The 17414-nt window shown below is 36.9% G+C and overlaps 1 protein-coding gene across 1 annotated transcript; it reads left to right on the top strand.

Moving 5' to 3' along the window:
* Positions 1 to 685: 685 nt before the first annotated feature.
* LOC102901968 (sulfotransferase 6B1-like) lies at positions 686 to 15692 on the top strand. Its single transcript, XM_006933565.4, has 6 exons — positions 686 to 1174; positions 3503 to 3687; positions 5888 to 6014; positions 11775 to 11869; positions 12023 to 12209; positions 15147 to 15692. The coding sequence occupies exons 1-6, from the start codon at positions 1030 to 1032 to the stop codon at positions 15263 to 15265; spliced, it is 858 nt and encodes a 285-aa protein (XP_006933627.1). The 5' UTR covers positions 686 to 1029; the 3' UTR covers positions 15266 to 15692.
* The last annotated feature ends 1722 nt before the right edge of the window (positions 15693 to 17414 follow it).

Here is a 17414-nt window from a genome sequence, read left to right as displayed (position 1 = left end):
ATTTAGTTTCAAGTATTGACCTCATAATCCAGCAACCATGCTCAATTTACATATTCATTCTAATTGTTTGCAGATTCTTTGGGATTTTCTATGTGTATGATTATTCTGAATTTCATTTCTGCCACTATCATAAATATCTTTCTTCTTCAATTATTTCTTCACAGTAGACCTCTACTTTTTTATGCTCAATTAAAATGCTGGTCATTTCCTTGTTGATATACATTTCTTTTGATGATTAGAAAAGCAAACAAAAAAGATTCAACTGTGGGTCACAGAAGTAATTGGGCACTTTGTTGCCATATCTAATCTAATCCAGAATATAACAATATTAGTGACAAAAGCAAAGAATGACTCAGACAAAAATTTGTTTATTTCAGCATGTATACATCAAAGCTCAAGATGTCTTTTTTCTGGATTGGGTTTCCTGATTTCTGTGTTATCTTTCCTAAAGTGTTTCCTGCAAGGTTTATTTTTAGCCACAGATTTATCTGCCAATTCTAAGAAAAATTTATATTTTCTTGCACCACTCCTCTCCTCTTCCTGCAGCGCAATACATATTAGCTACTTCCTCTACTATGTGTTAATATTAACACGAAGTTCAACTTTTCTAGTCCTTTCCACAGTGACGTAATCCATGATAGCCACTATAAGTCTTTCCTTATTAAAGCAAAAGGATTTGAATAACTCTAGTCTGTTTAATAATTACATTCTGAGATCTTGATAGCTTTGTTTGTAAACTATTCTGAATGTCAAGTTGGGAGGCAATATTTTGTAACATGTGTTATCAAGAAAATATTTTGTAACATGTGTTATCAAGAAAAATATTATTTTCACAGTAGACTTTGGCTTAGTTATGGTTTAAAAATTACTCTTGTGAAGAGCTGCAAAGCGTATATATAGATTCCTCTAGCTTAGTAATTCTAGGATTACACTGCCACTGAGCTAGGATTGACATCAAGGACCATCCTTGTTCTGTGCCTTGTGTAAAGTTAGTGTTTAGTAAATACTTTTTGATTGACTTGAAGAAAGATGCCATTCCAGAAGCAGTCAAGTGTTCTTCATAAATTCAAGGGGATCCTCTATTCTACTATGTGTTCAGAAGAACTTCTAAATTCCCTGGATTTTTTCAATGCAAGAGAAGATGATGTGTTTCTGGTGTCCTACCCAAAATCAGGTAAAATTTATTTTAATGTATTTTAAATGTATAAATACATTTTTAAATATGTGAAATGTAAGAAATAAGAAGAAATATAATAATATTTTTATAAAGCATTTATTTTTCAGAATTGTTTCATAGGACATTTAAGTATCCTAAATGCTTACTTTATTTTATTTATTTATTTTATTAAATGTCTATTTGTTTATTTTTGAGGAGAGAGAGAGAGAGAGAGAGAGAGAGAACAAGCAGGGGAGGGGTGGAAAGAGAGGGAGACACAGGATCTGAAGCAGGCTCCAGGCTCTGCACAGGGCTTGAACCCACAAACTGTAAGATCATGACCTGAGCTGAAGTCAGATGTTTAACCAACTGAGTCACCCAAGAGACCCTAAATGCTTATTTTAATGAAAAAGTTTGACATTAGAACATTGAGAACTGTGTTTTGAGAAAATTCAGCTGGAGGAATTAGAGCTTTTACTATGATCTTGTTTCTATTTGATAAAGCGTACAGATATTGACATATATAATAAGCATAATATCTGTAACATTATAAAGTTCTCTTCATATTTGTACCAGGCATGGTGACAAATAGTATTAGTTCAATTCATATTTAATCATTGATTTATAAATGAATAATTTTTTCTCCTGGGCTAATAAAAACAAATGTAAGTGTTTTTAGTGTTAAATTTTATGCCTTATTCTTCAAAGTTTATTTCCACATATTACACACATGAAAGAAAGGACCATTATGAATAATGTCATCCTGGGAATAGTCAAAATTAATTCGATATTATTTTTAATGTTGAGAGGTGACCAGGATATATAATATCCAACTGCTAGCTGCGATTTCCAGACATGTGCAGAGGGGCATACACCTGCTGGCATGGGTCAGCAACTAAGAGCTTAAACCCTTTCCAATTATGTTTGCATTTAGTTCACGTACCTGACTCTGTCAGGCCCAAGAGACCCTCACAGAGTTCACATAGGGCCAGATCTTCCAGGCGTGTTTTTTGAGAATAAACATAAATCACATACATAACTCTTTTATTGGAAAATACTGCTGCAAATGGAAATTAAATGATTGCCTCCAGAAAATCTCAGTATTCTATGTAGCAGGTCACTCTGTGAATAAATATACCTTACCCTAAGTTGATATGTTAGTTCAGAAAGTAATTTATGAGACTTTTAAAGTTCTTTGAGCAAGTGGCTAGTTTATACTCTGTATAAACAACCATATATAAAGCTTCCACTGTACGTGTTGGTGCCTGTAAATGGGCATCATTCACCAGGTCCGGAGGTCTCTTCGGCAGCACAAAACTGTATTCTCTCTCCTTCGCCAGAATATATCAATACACTTTTTGAAAATGATAGAAATATCATTACTATATTAGTGATGTTTATATGAATATTATAAATATTTGACCTATTAACATTATAATCTAAAATAGTCTTTAATTTAAAACATATCGTGCAAATGAGAACCATGTTTAAGTTCTAAATATTTATTCAACTATAGATTAGTTAATGTCGTAACAAATTTGGAGCTGGAATTACAGTGGGATAAGTGGACACTGGCTTGATTTAAACTTTTTAGAAACATTGGTTTCAAATTAGCTAAGCATCCTCCCTACCAAACTTCTACTTCTGGGCTCCAGCTTACTGTTGTCCACAATGTTGGAGCACATCCATATTTGCTTCACATAAACATAAAGTGATATTCCTTCTAGACTTCATGGTAGCATAGGATTGTGTCTTTATGATATTTGAATATAGCATTTGCTTCTTGTTCAAATGCTTTGTCTACACCACTACTCTGTGTTTGCACACAAACAAAAATAAGATCCAGTGTCTATCTTCCAGGGGGGAGTGGGGATATGGACATGAATATAAGCAATGACATTTCTACTCTGGTAAGTGCTACTTTGGAGGGACAGAGAGAGTAAACAATTGTGCCAGGGGAGCAGGGACTCAGAAGACAGTATATAAAACAGCAAGATGCATGAGCTTGCAGGACCAGTAGGAACTGTATATGGAAAGACCTGTGTATTTGCAAATTGGAGAAGGCGCTAGAGGTAGGGTAGCATGGAAGAGTATTTCAAGCTGAGGAAATGGCTTATGCAGTTTTAAGGTCTCTTCGTGCTCTTTAAAGTGTGATTCTTCCTGAAAAGTGAATTATCGTCTCAAGCGTTCAAACAGGTTTCAGTGAGTGTCAAGAAACAATAATAACTATTTATAGGAAAATTAATGCACTCATAGCTCTTATAAAATCATGCTAATTTTCTATATTTATTTCATCAAGAGTATCACTTAATTTAAAAATGCATTTTGTTTTATTTTTGTGTGAAGGTACTCACTGGGTTGCAGAGGTCATTGAGAACATTCCCAATGTTAGTATGAGTCTAACATCTCCTATTGAGTTGGGAGACATTTCTAAATTTGAAGAGCTAAACATGTATTGTAAGAGAAGAGTTATTCCAACACATTTGAGCTACAACATGCTACCTATGAATATCAAGCAAAAACAATGCAAGGTAAGATCAGTGGGTAAGGGCAAAGGCTTGAGAGTACCACAGAATTGGGCTTGGCTTCTTGATCTGTCACTTTCATCCCTAATGGGAAGTGAGAGTCTCTGTTTGCACCTGGTTTCCCATGATTACCTGTCCTCTGTTGCCACCTCCCTAGCCTTGAGAGCTTAGGGTTGATGCTGACTTGCCATGTGCTCCTGCAGGGTCTGTCAGATAGTCAATTCTTCTTGCCTATGTTTTGTTCCTTATCTTTGTCTCCCCCCTTTTTTTGTTTCCAATCTCTCTTACATGAAATTTATGCTTTTAGTTCATATCATGATATTAATTAATATTTAATTTTTTTCAGAGAACTATTCTACCTTCCCTTCATATCTTTTAGCCACCCCCTAATATTTCTTAGAATATTGTGTATTTATTGAGTATAACTGACAAATAACATTGTATTAGTTTCAGATGTACCGCTTAATGACCTGATATTACCACATATTGTGAAATCATTGCCACAATAATTCTACTTAACATGTGTCACTACACATAATTACAGAATGCATTCTTTTTTAAAAATATTTTTTAATGTTTAATTATTTTTGAGAGAGAGACAGAGCATGAGTGGGGGAGGGGAAGAGAGAGAGGGAGACACAGAATCCAAAGCAGGCTCCAGGCTCTGAGCTGTCAGCAAAGAACCTGACACGGGGCTCCAACCCTCGAACCAAGAGATCATGACCTGAGCTGAAGTCAGATACTTAACTGACTGAGCCACCCAAGTGACCCCAGAATACATTATTTTAAAATATGTATTATGTATTAATAGCTTGCATGCCTTTCCCACTGATAATACTGACATGTAACTTTGGGTATTCTCCAAAGACCCTAAAATACTCTTCTCTCTACCAAAACAAACAAACAAAAAATTCCAACCGGATGGCTAAGGCTTAAGATTCTGCCACTTTATCTCTTTTTGTTAAGGCAGTGAATGGATTTTTAAACTGCTTTCAGAGCCTTGGGTTTCTGTGAATCTGCTCAGGATGCAGAGAGCAATTAAAGAAAGCCTGAAGTGTTGAGTTACTCCTCAATTATCTCTTGAGATGAAGAGAGGATAATGGGGGCAAAGGGGAGGTAAAGGTGGCTTTTCATCTCTGTGCACGGTGGCCTTTGCACATCTCTCATGTAAAGAGGAGCAGGTGTTCTTCATGTGGATCTTACACGACACCTGGACTATGAACACATTACAGAAAGAAAGATAGCTACATAATACCTGGACTATGGACACAGTACATAAAGATAGCTACATTCAGCATAACTCAGTAAACACTTCATAACCTACATAAAATGTATACACCTGATTATGAATTTAAGAGCAAGTGGGACATCTGATACTCATGACCATGATCGAAGATAGTCCTATTATAGCCAGTGTCTCACACTGGTTTCCTGAGGTTTTTCAGAAGCTCTTACTGCACTCTGTATGTCCATATTATATCTTTCATAACACTGCATTCCTTCACCTCACTGCAAGTTTTGAGAAAGCTGGTAGTATTTCTGTCTTACTAGTCATATTTCTCAGACCTTGAACTTTCCACTCCGCCTGGTCTACTGGAGGTACCAAACAAATATTTATTAAATTGAATTAGATTGCAGTTGCAGCATTTCTGTCAATTAGGAGGGTAGCTCAGATTCCTTACTCTGTGGGGGATTAAATTGTAGAAATATGCAATTCCAAAACATCATTCTTCTTATAAATAAGAATAGACAATTTATAAGAAATCTTAGTGTATTTAAGTCATGTTACAAAACTACTAAAATTTTTTTCTGTTAGAAGTTTTTTATATTAAAAAAGTAATCTTGTCCTACAAATTAATAGAGGGTTTCTCATGTCCGTTGCTAAAAAGATAAGGCCACATGTAGCACATAAATTGGGAAAGTGTGGTCGGTGGCTGGCAGCACCAATGTCATCTGGGAGCTTGTTAGAAATGCAGAATGCCGGGTCTCACCCTGGATCCGCTGAATCAGAATCTGCTTTTTCGCAAGATTCCCAGATGATTCGTACACACATTAAGTTAGAAACACTGGCCTGAATCTATGTTTAATAATCTGAGTAAACTAGCAAAAAATTGTGGTTTGTACAGGTAGATTTGGTTGCTTTCATTTAGAAAATGCTTTGTTTTGGGGCTATTCCATCTAAAAATAAACTAATTTGTTTTAACAGATTATCTACATTGTCAGGAATCCAAAGGATACAGCCGTTTCTTTATTCCACTACTACAGAGATAATCCCAATCTCCCTGGCATTGAAACCTGGGCTGGATTTCTAGAGCTTTTCCTAAGAGGAGATGGTAAATATAACAATGATTTTCTATTCATAATATACAGTTCCACTCAACACAAAAGCATTTTCCAAAAGTTTAAATAGACCCTAATGGCCTGCTTTCAGAAATACATTGAATAGATAATTCTTTTGCTTCTAAGCCATTCTTTCTCACTTTGCTTCCTCAGTCTTTGTTATCACCCACGGGTGGTACGTATTTGCAATTACTTATTGAGCTGGTTGAAATGTTTTAAAAACAGATTAATTCTGATCAAGTATCACTCTTTTTGCATATACCGTCAGTCTTGTCAGTGAAATAATTATGCATTAATTAGAGTTTAGCAATATACAGCTGAAGCCTAGACATGCAGTCTGAAACATGCCTTATGTATACCCACATGGAAAATAAGACAACACAAATAGGGGCGCCAGGGTGGCTTGGGGACTCTGACTCTTGATTTTGGCTCAGGTCATGATCTCAGGGTCGCGGGAATGAGCCCTGCATCGAGCCCAATGTCAGGCTCCATGATGAATGTGGAGCCTACTTAAGATTCTCTCTCAGTCTCCCTGTGCCCTCTCCCCCTCTTGCGCTCTATCCAAAAAAAAAAAAAAAAAAAAAAAAAAAAATCCGAAACAACAGAAGCAACACGCAAAAAATCCTAAACTCCCCCTTCCCCGCAAAAGGGAAAAAACATTCCCCAAATAAAACAAATGAATTAGCCATCTTGATACTTGTCTTTATAAAGATGAACAGAAAGCAATTTCTCCTGAAAATACTACAATGATACGTCATTTGATTGAGCTGTGCAGTGCATGTCGGTCCTGCATGACCATGAATGACCTTTGAATTTATTCCTTTTTCCCTGACTCATTGGTGTCTGGAGCACTTACACACACGCACGCACGCATGCGCTCGCACACATTAGTTTCTAAGCCTGACTTCCCAAACCTTTCATTAAACCAAAATAATATACCAAGACAGTGCAGAATGTAGAAGAGGCATGATTTAGAAACGGTGTGTGCCCACAGGGTCTTATCTCTCTAGGGGGTTGGAGGTAAATCTTCTTAATTGTTAGTTTCACTATTTCACTTGCAAATTGTTAAGCATTTACTTGTTAATTTAAGAGAGTCCACAGAAAGTATAACCTTAACATGAGGACTTAAGGAACTCACTAGCAACAGAGTGTAACACTCCTTCTGCTGTATTCTGTATGGAAGAATATGCTATGCTCACAATATTTCAGCTCCTCTTTTGCAAACATTTAGTAGAATCATAAAGTTTTGGGAATGACAGGTCTGTTAAAGGTCATTTGATTGAAACACCCACCTGATGTTTGAATCGGCTTTGTAGTATCCCCAAGAATATTGCAGGCTAAACTTGAACTTCTTAACTTGGACAACGGGTTCACACCCCCAGCTCCTGCCCCCAAACAACACACTCCATCTCAATACTGTTAAAAATTTTTAAAAATCTTACTGCGTGATCTAGACACTTAGCTAAGTGCAGTGCAACACGATTTCATATCATCCTCACAAGGACACAGGAGCCAGATGTGACTTTCATTTTACAGGTGAGGAAAGTACAGATGTTGGGAGGCCAGATAACTTGTCCAGATCCATATCTACTAAGGAGCAGAGCCCAGATTTAAATTCCGGTGTCAGCTCCAAAATCTTTGCTCATAGCGCTGTGGCATAACTCATCAAGCAAGAAAGCTGTTGCCCTCATCATTAATTCTTCTTCCACATGATAGCCTTTTAAATATTTGAAGATAGTTAGCATGCCTCACTCTGCCTCAATTCCATTTTTGGAATAAGCAGAGTTTAAATACATAAATTATTTAAAAAAAAAACAGATCTTGAGTCTGCTTTTTCTCAAGAAAAGAAAAACCACGTTTGTCTCCAGTTATTATGAACTGGGGCTCACTATGTCTCTCACTGCTGCATGAGCTCTAATATGGCCACATCTCTATTGTTTTGCAGCACCTAGAAGACAAAAAGCATCCTCTGGGTATGGCCTCACTAGGGCAGGGAAAAGCAGGCCTATTAGTGCTCCTGTTGTAGAGATCATTTTTCTGTGAGTGTAGCCACAAAGAGGGCAATCCCATCCATATGCAAGGAAGCAAACTAGCTGTCATAGGGCATCTACCTTTGCTATAACATTATCCAGAGTCAGAGCTGAGTACACTGGGAAGGGCAGTGCAGATGGAAAAAAGGTTCCAGATGATTCTTTTATGCCTTATTAGGTATGTTAATAGATTTTTAAGATTTTTAATTGCAAAGGGATCTGCCATGTAAGTATTATACAATCGGATAATCTAGCCTGGGCAAATCCTGTTCACACTTGGGGATAGTCACTGAATCACTAGAGCTTTTATTTATTTACTTGGGTGGGAAGAGTAGCCTCACTTTTTACTATTTATAAGGTTGTCTGTTATTCTGTTAAATATATGTGACTGTATTTCAGGAATTTTCTTCAGGGACTTTAAAAAAATGTTTATTTGTTTATTTAAAGAGAGAGAGAGAGAGAGAGAGCAAGCAGGGAGGGACAGAGAGAGAGAGGGAGAGAAAGAATCCCAAGCAGGCTCTGCATTGTCAGTGCAGATCCAGACATGGGGCTTGATCTCACAAACCATGAGATCATAAACTGAACCAAAATTAAGAGACTGGATGCTGAATGCCTAAGGACAGGAGGTGGTATAATTCTGTAATTAAGTGGAGGATGTGGAGAAAAACATTTCCCATAAAAGAAATACTTTACATCTCTGTTTCAGAAGTTATTTTTTCTTTAGGGCCATAGGTCTGGATAATAAGGATTCCGATTAAAGAATTAATGAAAAGTGTAATTCTCTATATTAGTAAGGAAGGCATGACAGCTTACTTCTTTAAGACAATTTTGGCTGGCTTAAGTCTTTCTGGAACAAGATGGAGTATAAATTAATTAGTTAATAATAGCATAGCTGCTCTCAAACAATGATCAGGCTATGATCCAACAGATTATTCTTCAATCTATTTGGCGTATGTTGGAATGCATTTCCTGCTGAAAAGCCATAATGGGCCAAGTCAATTACACATAACCACCAGATGTGACACCAGGCCTCTTTTCCTGTCCAGCCTGCAAGTCACAGAAGCCTAGGTTCCCCCTGACAGCATTGAGGGCTTCCATAGCATCAGCAACTCTAGGTGGTGATGTCATCCACCAGGGCTGGGATGGGCTGCAGCTGCTGAGAGGAGGCGGTGAGGCAGGTTGAGTCTGTGAGTGTAGTCTGGGGTACTAGAAACTAGTTAACTTCTTAAATTTGAATAAGAGAAGAATCAATCTTATCCCACCATGTGTTTCTTCCTGGGTAAATGTTGGCCATCCTTAGAAGATAAACTCCTTGGGGCACCTGGGGGTCTCAGTAGGTTGAGCATCTGACTCTTGATCTCACCTCAGGGTCTTGACCTCAGGTCGTGAGTTCAAGCCCCACCTTGGGCCTTGGACTCTACACTGGGTATAAAGCCTACTTTATAGAAGAAGAAAAAGAAGAAGACGGGAAAGGGGAAGGGGAAGGGAAGGGAGGGGGAGGGGAAGGGGGAGGAGGAGAAGAAAAGAAAACTCCTTAAAACTGATATGGTAATTTGAGTAATTCTAAGATCAAGTATTGCGCAAGTCCCTGAAATAGCAGTGAGAATGCTGATGACTGATGTATCAGGACAGTCCTTCTAAACACCCATTCTTATTGTACAGCCTTCCGGGCCAATGGGGTAGAAAACTGGGCTGACACTGTAATGACACCATTGCAGTCCCAGAAGTTCTTGTTTTAAGAATGCCTTATGGTTATTTTCTTGCCCTTAACTTCCTTGGGAACTGAGGCCATGAAAAATTGCAGTTAGTTTGGAGTTAATTAGACTTCAATTTATGCAAAACTTTAATGTTCAAAATGTATATACTGCAATATCTGGCAGACACTAATGGCTTAATAAATCCTTATTAAACGAATCAATAGTCATCAGATCTTCAGAAAATTGCTAGTAGAGTGGCTCTTTTATAATTTGGGCATTAGCTAGTATTAAATCTTTGGATAATAAGGATGCATGGAAAGATGTATATGTACTATTTTAGGTTACTATGTTTCACACTTTAGATTGTCAAGCTAGTCAACTTTCTGTGGTGACAACAAGGTGCTCACGTTTTGTTTTTTATCATCATTGCTTCTGATCATTTATTTTGCATGGTAATATTTTAGTCTCAAGCCCTGGAGATATTTTTAGGACTGTAAAATTAGCAAAGCAGTAAAGAGATAGTATCAACTACTGATAAATCCCTAACACTGTATTTTTCAGCCTTAAACTAAGATGAGTGAATAGAACTCTTTTCTCCCTCCCCCTTTTTTTGAGGAAGTTTATAAACGTTTTATGCTAAGAACTTAAAAAAGCCTGTGACATTACAGGAATAAAATAATAAATTCTCAATGTTTCTTTATTTTTCCCAAGATCCAAAGCAGTTGTCAGAACACAACTATTGGGAAAATGTGTATTTCTGCATTTCTGCTGTCATTTTTTCTGATTATAAAAAGATGTTTACCGGGGCGCCTGGGTGGCGCAGTCGGTTAAGCGTCCGACTTCAGCCAGGTCACGATCTCGCGGTCCGTGAGTTCGAGCCCCGTGTCGGGCTCTGGGCTGATGGCTCAGAGCCTGGAGCCTGTTTCCAATTCTGTGTCTCCCTCTCTCTCTGCCCCTCCCCCGTTCATTCTCTGTCTCTCTCTGTCACCAAAATAAATAAACGTTGAAAAAAAAAATTAAAAAAAAAAGATGTTTACCAAAAAAAAAAAAAAAAAAAAACACCACAACCGTATTAAAAGATATAGCAACCCAGCTTCATTTCACAATATTGTATTTAGTTGAAATAGTATTTTTTTAATTTGAGCTCTTCTAAGGAAAACTTTTTAAAAAATATTTAAGATCTTATTTAATTTTTAATTATTGAGTTAATGTTATTAAACCTAATTGGAAGTTTCTTCATAGATAATGAATGACACATTGTTACTGAAGAAGACATGGTATTAACATATATAACTAGCTTTTTTTTTTCATTTTAAATCCAGTGTAGTTAACATACAACATTATATTAGATTCAGATGTACAATAGAGTGATTCAACAATTTTTTTAACATGTATTTATTTTGAGAGAGAGAGAGAGAGAGAGTATGTTTGTGCACAAGGTAGGGAGGGGCAAAGAGAAAGAGAGAGAGAATCCCAAGGAGGCTCCACACTGTCAGTACAGAGCCCAACGTGGGGCTCTATCCCACAAATCAAATTGTTAGATCATGACCTTAACCGAAATCAAGAGCTGGTCGCTTAACAAACTGAGCCACCCAGGTGCCCCCATTCAACAATTCTTCTTTAAGTTTTTTTTTTTTTTTAATGTTTATTTGTGTGTGTGAGAGAGAGACAGAGGGAGACAGAGTGCAAGCAGGGGAGGGGCAGAGAGGGAGACACAGAATCAGAAGCAGGCTCCAGGCTCTGAGCTGTCAGCACAGAGCCTCACGCAGGGCTCAAACTCATGAACTGTGAGGTCATGACCTGAGCCAAAGTCAAATGCTTAACCGACTGAGCCACCCAGGCGACCACCGTTCAAAAATTCTTAAGTAAAATTCTTTCACCTGAAAGTTTGATACCTGTGTGCCTTACTTTGCATACTTTGCTGAAATGGGAAGACCCTGGGACTTCCCATTTCATGATGCTTAGTATTAACTTGCTTCCCAAGTCATGATGCTTAGTATTAACACAATTCACTTTTTTTTTCTAGTTGTATATGGATCCTGGTTTGATCATGTTTTAAGCTGGGAAGAACACAAAAATGACAAAAACATTCTAATTATATTCTATGAAGAAATGAAGAGAGTAAGTCCTTTCTAATATTTCAACAATCAAAATTTAAGTCAAGTAAATTTAAAACAGGACATCAGTAAATTCTGTTTTCAGGTTTCAGGGAATTAATTTGGTGTTTTGATGAGTTACACTTTCTAAAAAACTTTTTTTTTTCTTATTGCTCAGGATCTTTCTAAAAGCATAAAGAAAATAATTAATTTCCTTGGTATAAATGTGAGTGACAGTGAAATTAATAAGATTACTCGGAAAACATCATTCAGTGAAATGAAAAATAATGCGGCCAAAGAAAACTGTGATCCAAATCATACCATCTGTGCTCTCACAACTAATAGGAACCTGGTATTTAGGAAAGGTAAGTCATAACGGTATGTGGTGCTTTGGCTGGGCTTATATTTGGAAGTAGTTCCATTTTACCATTTTTAAAAAATCTCTCATTTCACCATTGTGCACCCTATCTCTTGCACAATGGATTTGTGCATCGTTATCCCTCAGTGAACACTTATTAAATGAAGTTCTCAAATTGCATTATTTCTAGACATGGAGATTTCCATGCCCAGTTAGGAACCAGTTGAGAGAGACACAGGTGTCAAACAGATGGAAATAATAAAGTTGCTTGAAGAATGTTCCTCAGCTCTGCAGCCTAGTGCATTTGTTAACAACTTATCCTAAGTTTTGCAAACATGCTTGCTTAGTCACAATCAAATGCAGTTCTGTCCTTGCACTGAAGCAGCCCATTTAGTGCATGGTAGAGAGCGGTATGTGACACATGTTTTCTTCAGAAGAGAGAAGGGAGCTGATGAGTTTTGACAGTGCATTTTTCCAAACTCACCAAATAACTCACCCTGCACCAGTCAGGGGTGTACAGAGAAGCTGGAAGTGTTATCTAAGGACATTCCCCTGCATGAAAACCCAAAGAGAAGGAAATGAATCTTCTCCACTAATTCCTGACATTTAACTTAAAAGTAGTTTGGGTACATCTGGATATAGAATTGTTTTGAAATCCATGTGAGTTTTTAAAAAATATTTTTTAATGTTTACTTATTTTTTTGAGAGAAAGAGAGCAGGGGCAGGGGAGGGGCAGAGAGAGAGAGAGAGAGAGGGAGAACTCACAGTGGGCTCCAGGCTCCACGCTGTTAGCACAGAGCCTGGTGCAGGGCTTGAACTCATGGAACTGTGAGATCATGACCTGAGCCAAAGTCAGGCACATACCCAACTGAGCCACCCAGGTGGACATGAAATCCATGTGAGTTTTAATCCAGATATGGGAGAAAAATGTTTTAACATTTTTCAAAATTTTCATAACTTATAATGGCAAAATTTTCTGTGTTTAGGTACTCAGATTTCCTACTAGAAAACACAAAGGTGTGTTTTCCATTTTCTGGTTCATCTGAATTTAATTCATTCTAAAGCAAATATTTGCTAACTCGCATGGATCAGATATTGCCTTAAGTTTGCAAATTACTTTTGTCTTTTTTGGTGATTCATTTTTTATTTTCTTATAGTTACAAAACCAGGACTGAGAGGGAGGAGAGAACTTAATTCAGCAAATATTTATTAATAAGTATTTTCTAAGTGCTAAGATTCAAAAATTGAATAAAATACAGTCTTGTCCTTCAGAAAATCATAATCTAGACAGTAATACAAGGTGATAACAGCTATACCAGTAGTATAAACAAATATGAATAGCAACATGAGTAAGGGAGAGAGAATTTTTTCCTAGCAGAGTAGGTGAGGAGATGACATTGGATTGGGGACTGGAATCATGAGCAAAACTTTGCCAGGAAAATAACAGAGAAGAAATACATTCCAGCAAGAGCTAGCAGCAAGAAGGATATCTCAGAACCACTATGGAATTGCATTGTATTTTCTAGAAAGAGCAGGTAGTCTTCTGTGTGAGAGTGGTATATGATGTGTGGAGCAGAATGAGGGAGATAAAGATTGGGGCCAGAGAACAAAAGCTCTGATGGACATTATGAGGGGGTCCTTTACCCCCACCCCATCCCTGTCTATTTGCTGTTTTAAGAAGGGACCTGAAAATAATAGAGTCAGGTGGAAAGTTGATTAGAAGAGGGTGAAACCAGAGGCAGAAAGTCCAGTAAGAGGTTATTGTAATAATCCAGGTACAAAACACTGAGGGGCATAATTTGGCTAGTGGCAATGAGCCACGGTCGGGTGGATCTTAACTCAGAAGTCAGTTTAGGAGCCATCAGCAGTTTGTGGAATTAGGTAAAATTATTCAGGGTGATTGGAAAGGATTGTGGAGAAAGGGTTAGCAGGGGGAGCCCTAGGGACGCTAACATCAATAGGAATGAAACAGCCCAAGACAAGCCAAGAAAGGAAATCAGCCAGAATTCCGAAGAAAGCCAGGATCAAACATGGCTGTTTGTTTATCATTCATGAATTCTGAGAGTGTCTTCCATAGTGGTGTCAGTGGAAGCCAGATTAAGGGAATTGAAGAGATGAGAAAGAAAGGAAGCAGCAAATAAGGACCACTCTTCCAAGAAGTTTGAAAATGGAGGACAAGAGCAAGATGATATGGGAGGGTCAAGAAAAAGATTAAGAGGATTGGGAGAGAGAAGATAAAGGGAAGACAGAAAGAATTTAGAAAAGGATGTGCGAAGGAAGGTGAAACAAGCAGAGATGAGAGAAACAGAGAGATTGGGAGGGATTATAATACAGAGAATGATGAGAAATGAGGAAGTTTTGATGCTCAGTGGAACCCAGTGGAGACCAATTAAGATGAAACAGGTGAAGGCAATTAAGAGTACACTTAATCGTCATGAACACTGAATAATGTATAGAGTTGTTGACTCAATATACTCTACACCTGAAGTCACTATCACATTGTATGTTAAGTGTATTTGAATTTAAAAGAGAGAGAGAGAGAGAGAGAGAGAGCAATTATGCGGACCTGTGGTATGTTAGCACAGTTACCGCTTCAGAGGTGCACAGGACAGGGAAAGAAGTGACATCATGTCCACTTTGTCGCTTTTATGTTTCAACTAAGTTTAGGCGAGACATTTCTTGGTTTGCTGTCGTAAAACCTAGGTTATTTATATATTTTAATCTTCTTTTTAAGAAATAACTTTTTAAACTGTAAATATTAACATACAACCATTACTGTGGAAATTAAAAGCAACACATAACAGATGAAGAAAAGAATAACCCCCATCTTCTTATCACCAAGAAATGAAATCATTCGTATTTTATTATAAATCTGACAGATTGCTTTTGTGAATGCTGTACATTTACATTGGTTCTTCTCTGATACATTTCCAATTTTTTCCAGGAGCGGTGGGTGATTGGATAAACTACTTTACTTCAAAGCAGAAGAGAGTATTTGATGAACTATTCACAGAGAAAATGAAAGACAGTGAACTAGCAAGACATTTTGAAGATTCCTCTTAATATAAATGGAGAATGAAGCCACTTTCCGTTTTATGTGATGCAGTACTTGGGGAATACATAAATATATTTTACCAATGTGAAAAGCAGATATTTCTTTCAGTGAGAAACGGACACTTCATGAATGTATCAAAGGTTTCATGTATGAGAGACTGTTATTAACATATTTGGTGATAGCAGAGAATTATTAACAAGAAGAAGTTTAAAATCTTGGAATGGCTGAATTATATATCTGCTTTCAGGATATTCATAAGGAAAGGAGATTATTTCTATTCAGGGAGAACATATTACTGTGGGTGTTCTATAAACTGCATTAATGTACAACAAAAGTAGAGAGGGATTGTGTAAAATAACAAATGTCCGAGAAGTATTTATTTTATGCCTATTTGGACATTATGACTTCTAAATAAACATTTTCATTTCAACATTACCTGGTGTCTGTGTAGAAATATTCTCCAGTGTCATAACAATGACAAACATAATCTTACTAAGATGGAATACCTACTAGGTAGATTATATCAAATGATCCCAATCTGGTACATGGTGGAAATGAAGAATGAAAAGATACTCTTTCACATTAAAGTAACACTGGCATGGCATTCCAGTATTTTCTTTATCTTTTATAAAGCCATTTAATTACATAATTTCTTGGGGTGCTGGGTGGCTCAGCTACACATCTGACTCAATTTCAGCTCGGGTCACGATCTCACAGTTTGTGAGATCAAGCCCTGCGCAATGGACTCTGTGCTGACAGTGAGGAGGCTGCTTGGGATTCTCTCTTTCCCTCTATCTCTGCCCCTCCTCATTTGTGCACACACTCTCTCAAAAATAAATAAATAAACTTTAAAAAAGTTTTAAATTACAAATGTCTTATCTTGTAGTTTTGAAAAATATGAAGTGTTTATGATTTTTTCCAGTATTTTGAATATGTATTCTTTCTCCCAGTAGCATTTTTTAAAATGTACTTTTATTTTTTGAGACAGAGAGAGAAAGAGTGCAAATGGAGGAGGAACAGAGAGAGTGGGACAGAGAAGTTCAAGCAGGCTCCACACTCAGTGCGGAGCCCAACTTGGGCTTGATCTCATGACCCTGAGATCATGACCTGAGCCAAAATCAAGAGTCAGTTGCTTAGCAGACTGAGCCACCCAGGCATCCTGCTCTCCCAGTAGCATTTTAGGATTAATTCAATCTCTATTTTTGTCTCTCTCCTATGATAGTATTGTTCTGTAGCTTTAGCTTAGAAGACACTGTAATGAAATTTCAGTGAATTTAGTTCATAATTCTTACCTAAATGACAATACATCATTTATGAACATCTACCTCATACTGTTTGTATACGTGCCATAATATCTAACTCGAGGCTTGGTGAGAAATCAAAACTGCATATTGTATATGACTCTGAGCTATGAACCCAAAGCGATGGATTGAGTGAGTTAACTCAGACAAACACATTGCTTTTGTACCTCGGTGTATTGTGAATCCTATATTTTAGTAACAAATCTATTGAAGTCTTTTGTATCAGGTTTATCACAATTCAGTAAGCATTAGATAATCATAAATCTCCTACATATACATATTTGTTACAAATAAAATGTATTCCAGAGAGGCAATCAAGTGTGATCTTCGTCAAGGGTTCATCTCCATGCTGGAGTTCAAATCACACGTAACTTTCCCTGATGTTGATGTGCAGAGAATGATGAAATCATCAAAGCAAGACAAGAAGATCTGATGAGACAGCAAGGGCAGAAGACAATGACTGTGGTGGTAAATGCTCCAAATCCTATGAGGCTATAACATCTTTGCACAAGATTGAAATGATCATTGAGATGGAAAGAACTGACCTAGGACTTCGTTTGATTGTAGTATTTTAGATCTGTAGGGTAACTTCAGGATCGTTGTAATCCAGTTTGGTGGAAAACTGCTTAAAGTCAATCATATATATATATATATATATATACACACACAATCATATATATATATACAATCATATTTATATACATATACATATATATGTATATATAATGTATTTATATATGATATATATTGCATATTATATATAATATATTATATATTTATATATAAATCATTTATATGTTATATATGTTATATATAATATATATTATTTATATATAAATATACATGTTTGCATATA

The sequence above is a fragment of the Felis catus genome, chromosome B4, assembly GCF_018350175.1.
Source record: "Felis catus isolate Fca126 chromosome B4, F.catus_Fca126_mat1.0, whole genome shotgun sequence".
In the NCBI taxonomy this organism is placed as follows: domain Eukaryota; kingdom Metazoa; phylum Chordata; class Mammalia; order Carnivora; family Felidae; genus Felis; species Felis catus.
Note: the sequence above shows the minus strand (reverse complement) of the source record. Positions and strands in the feature narration are given on the sequence as shown.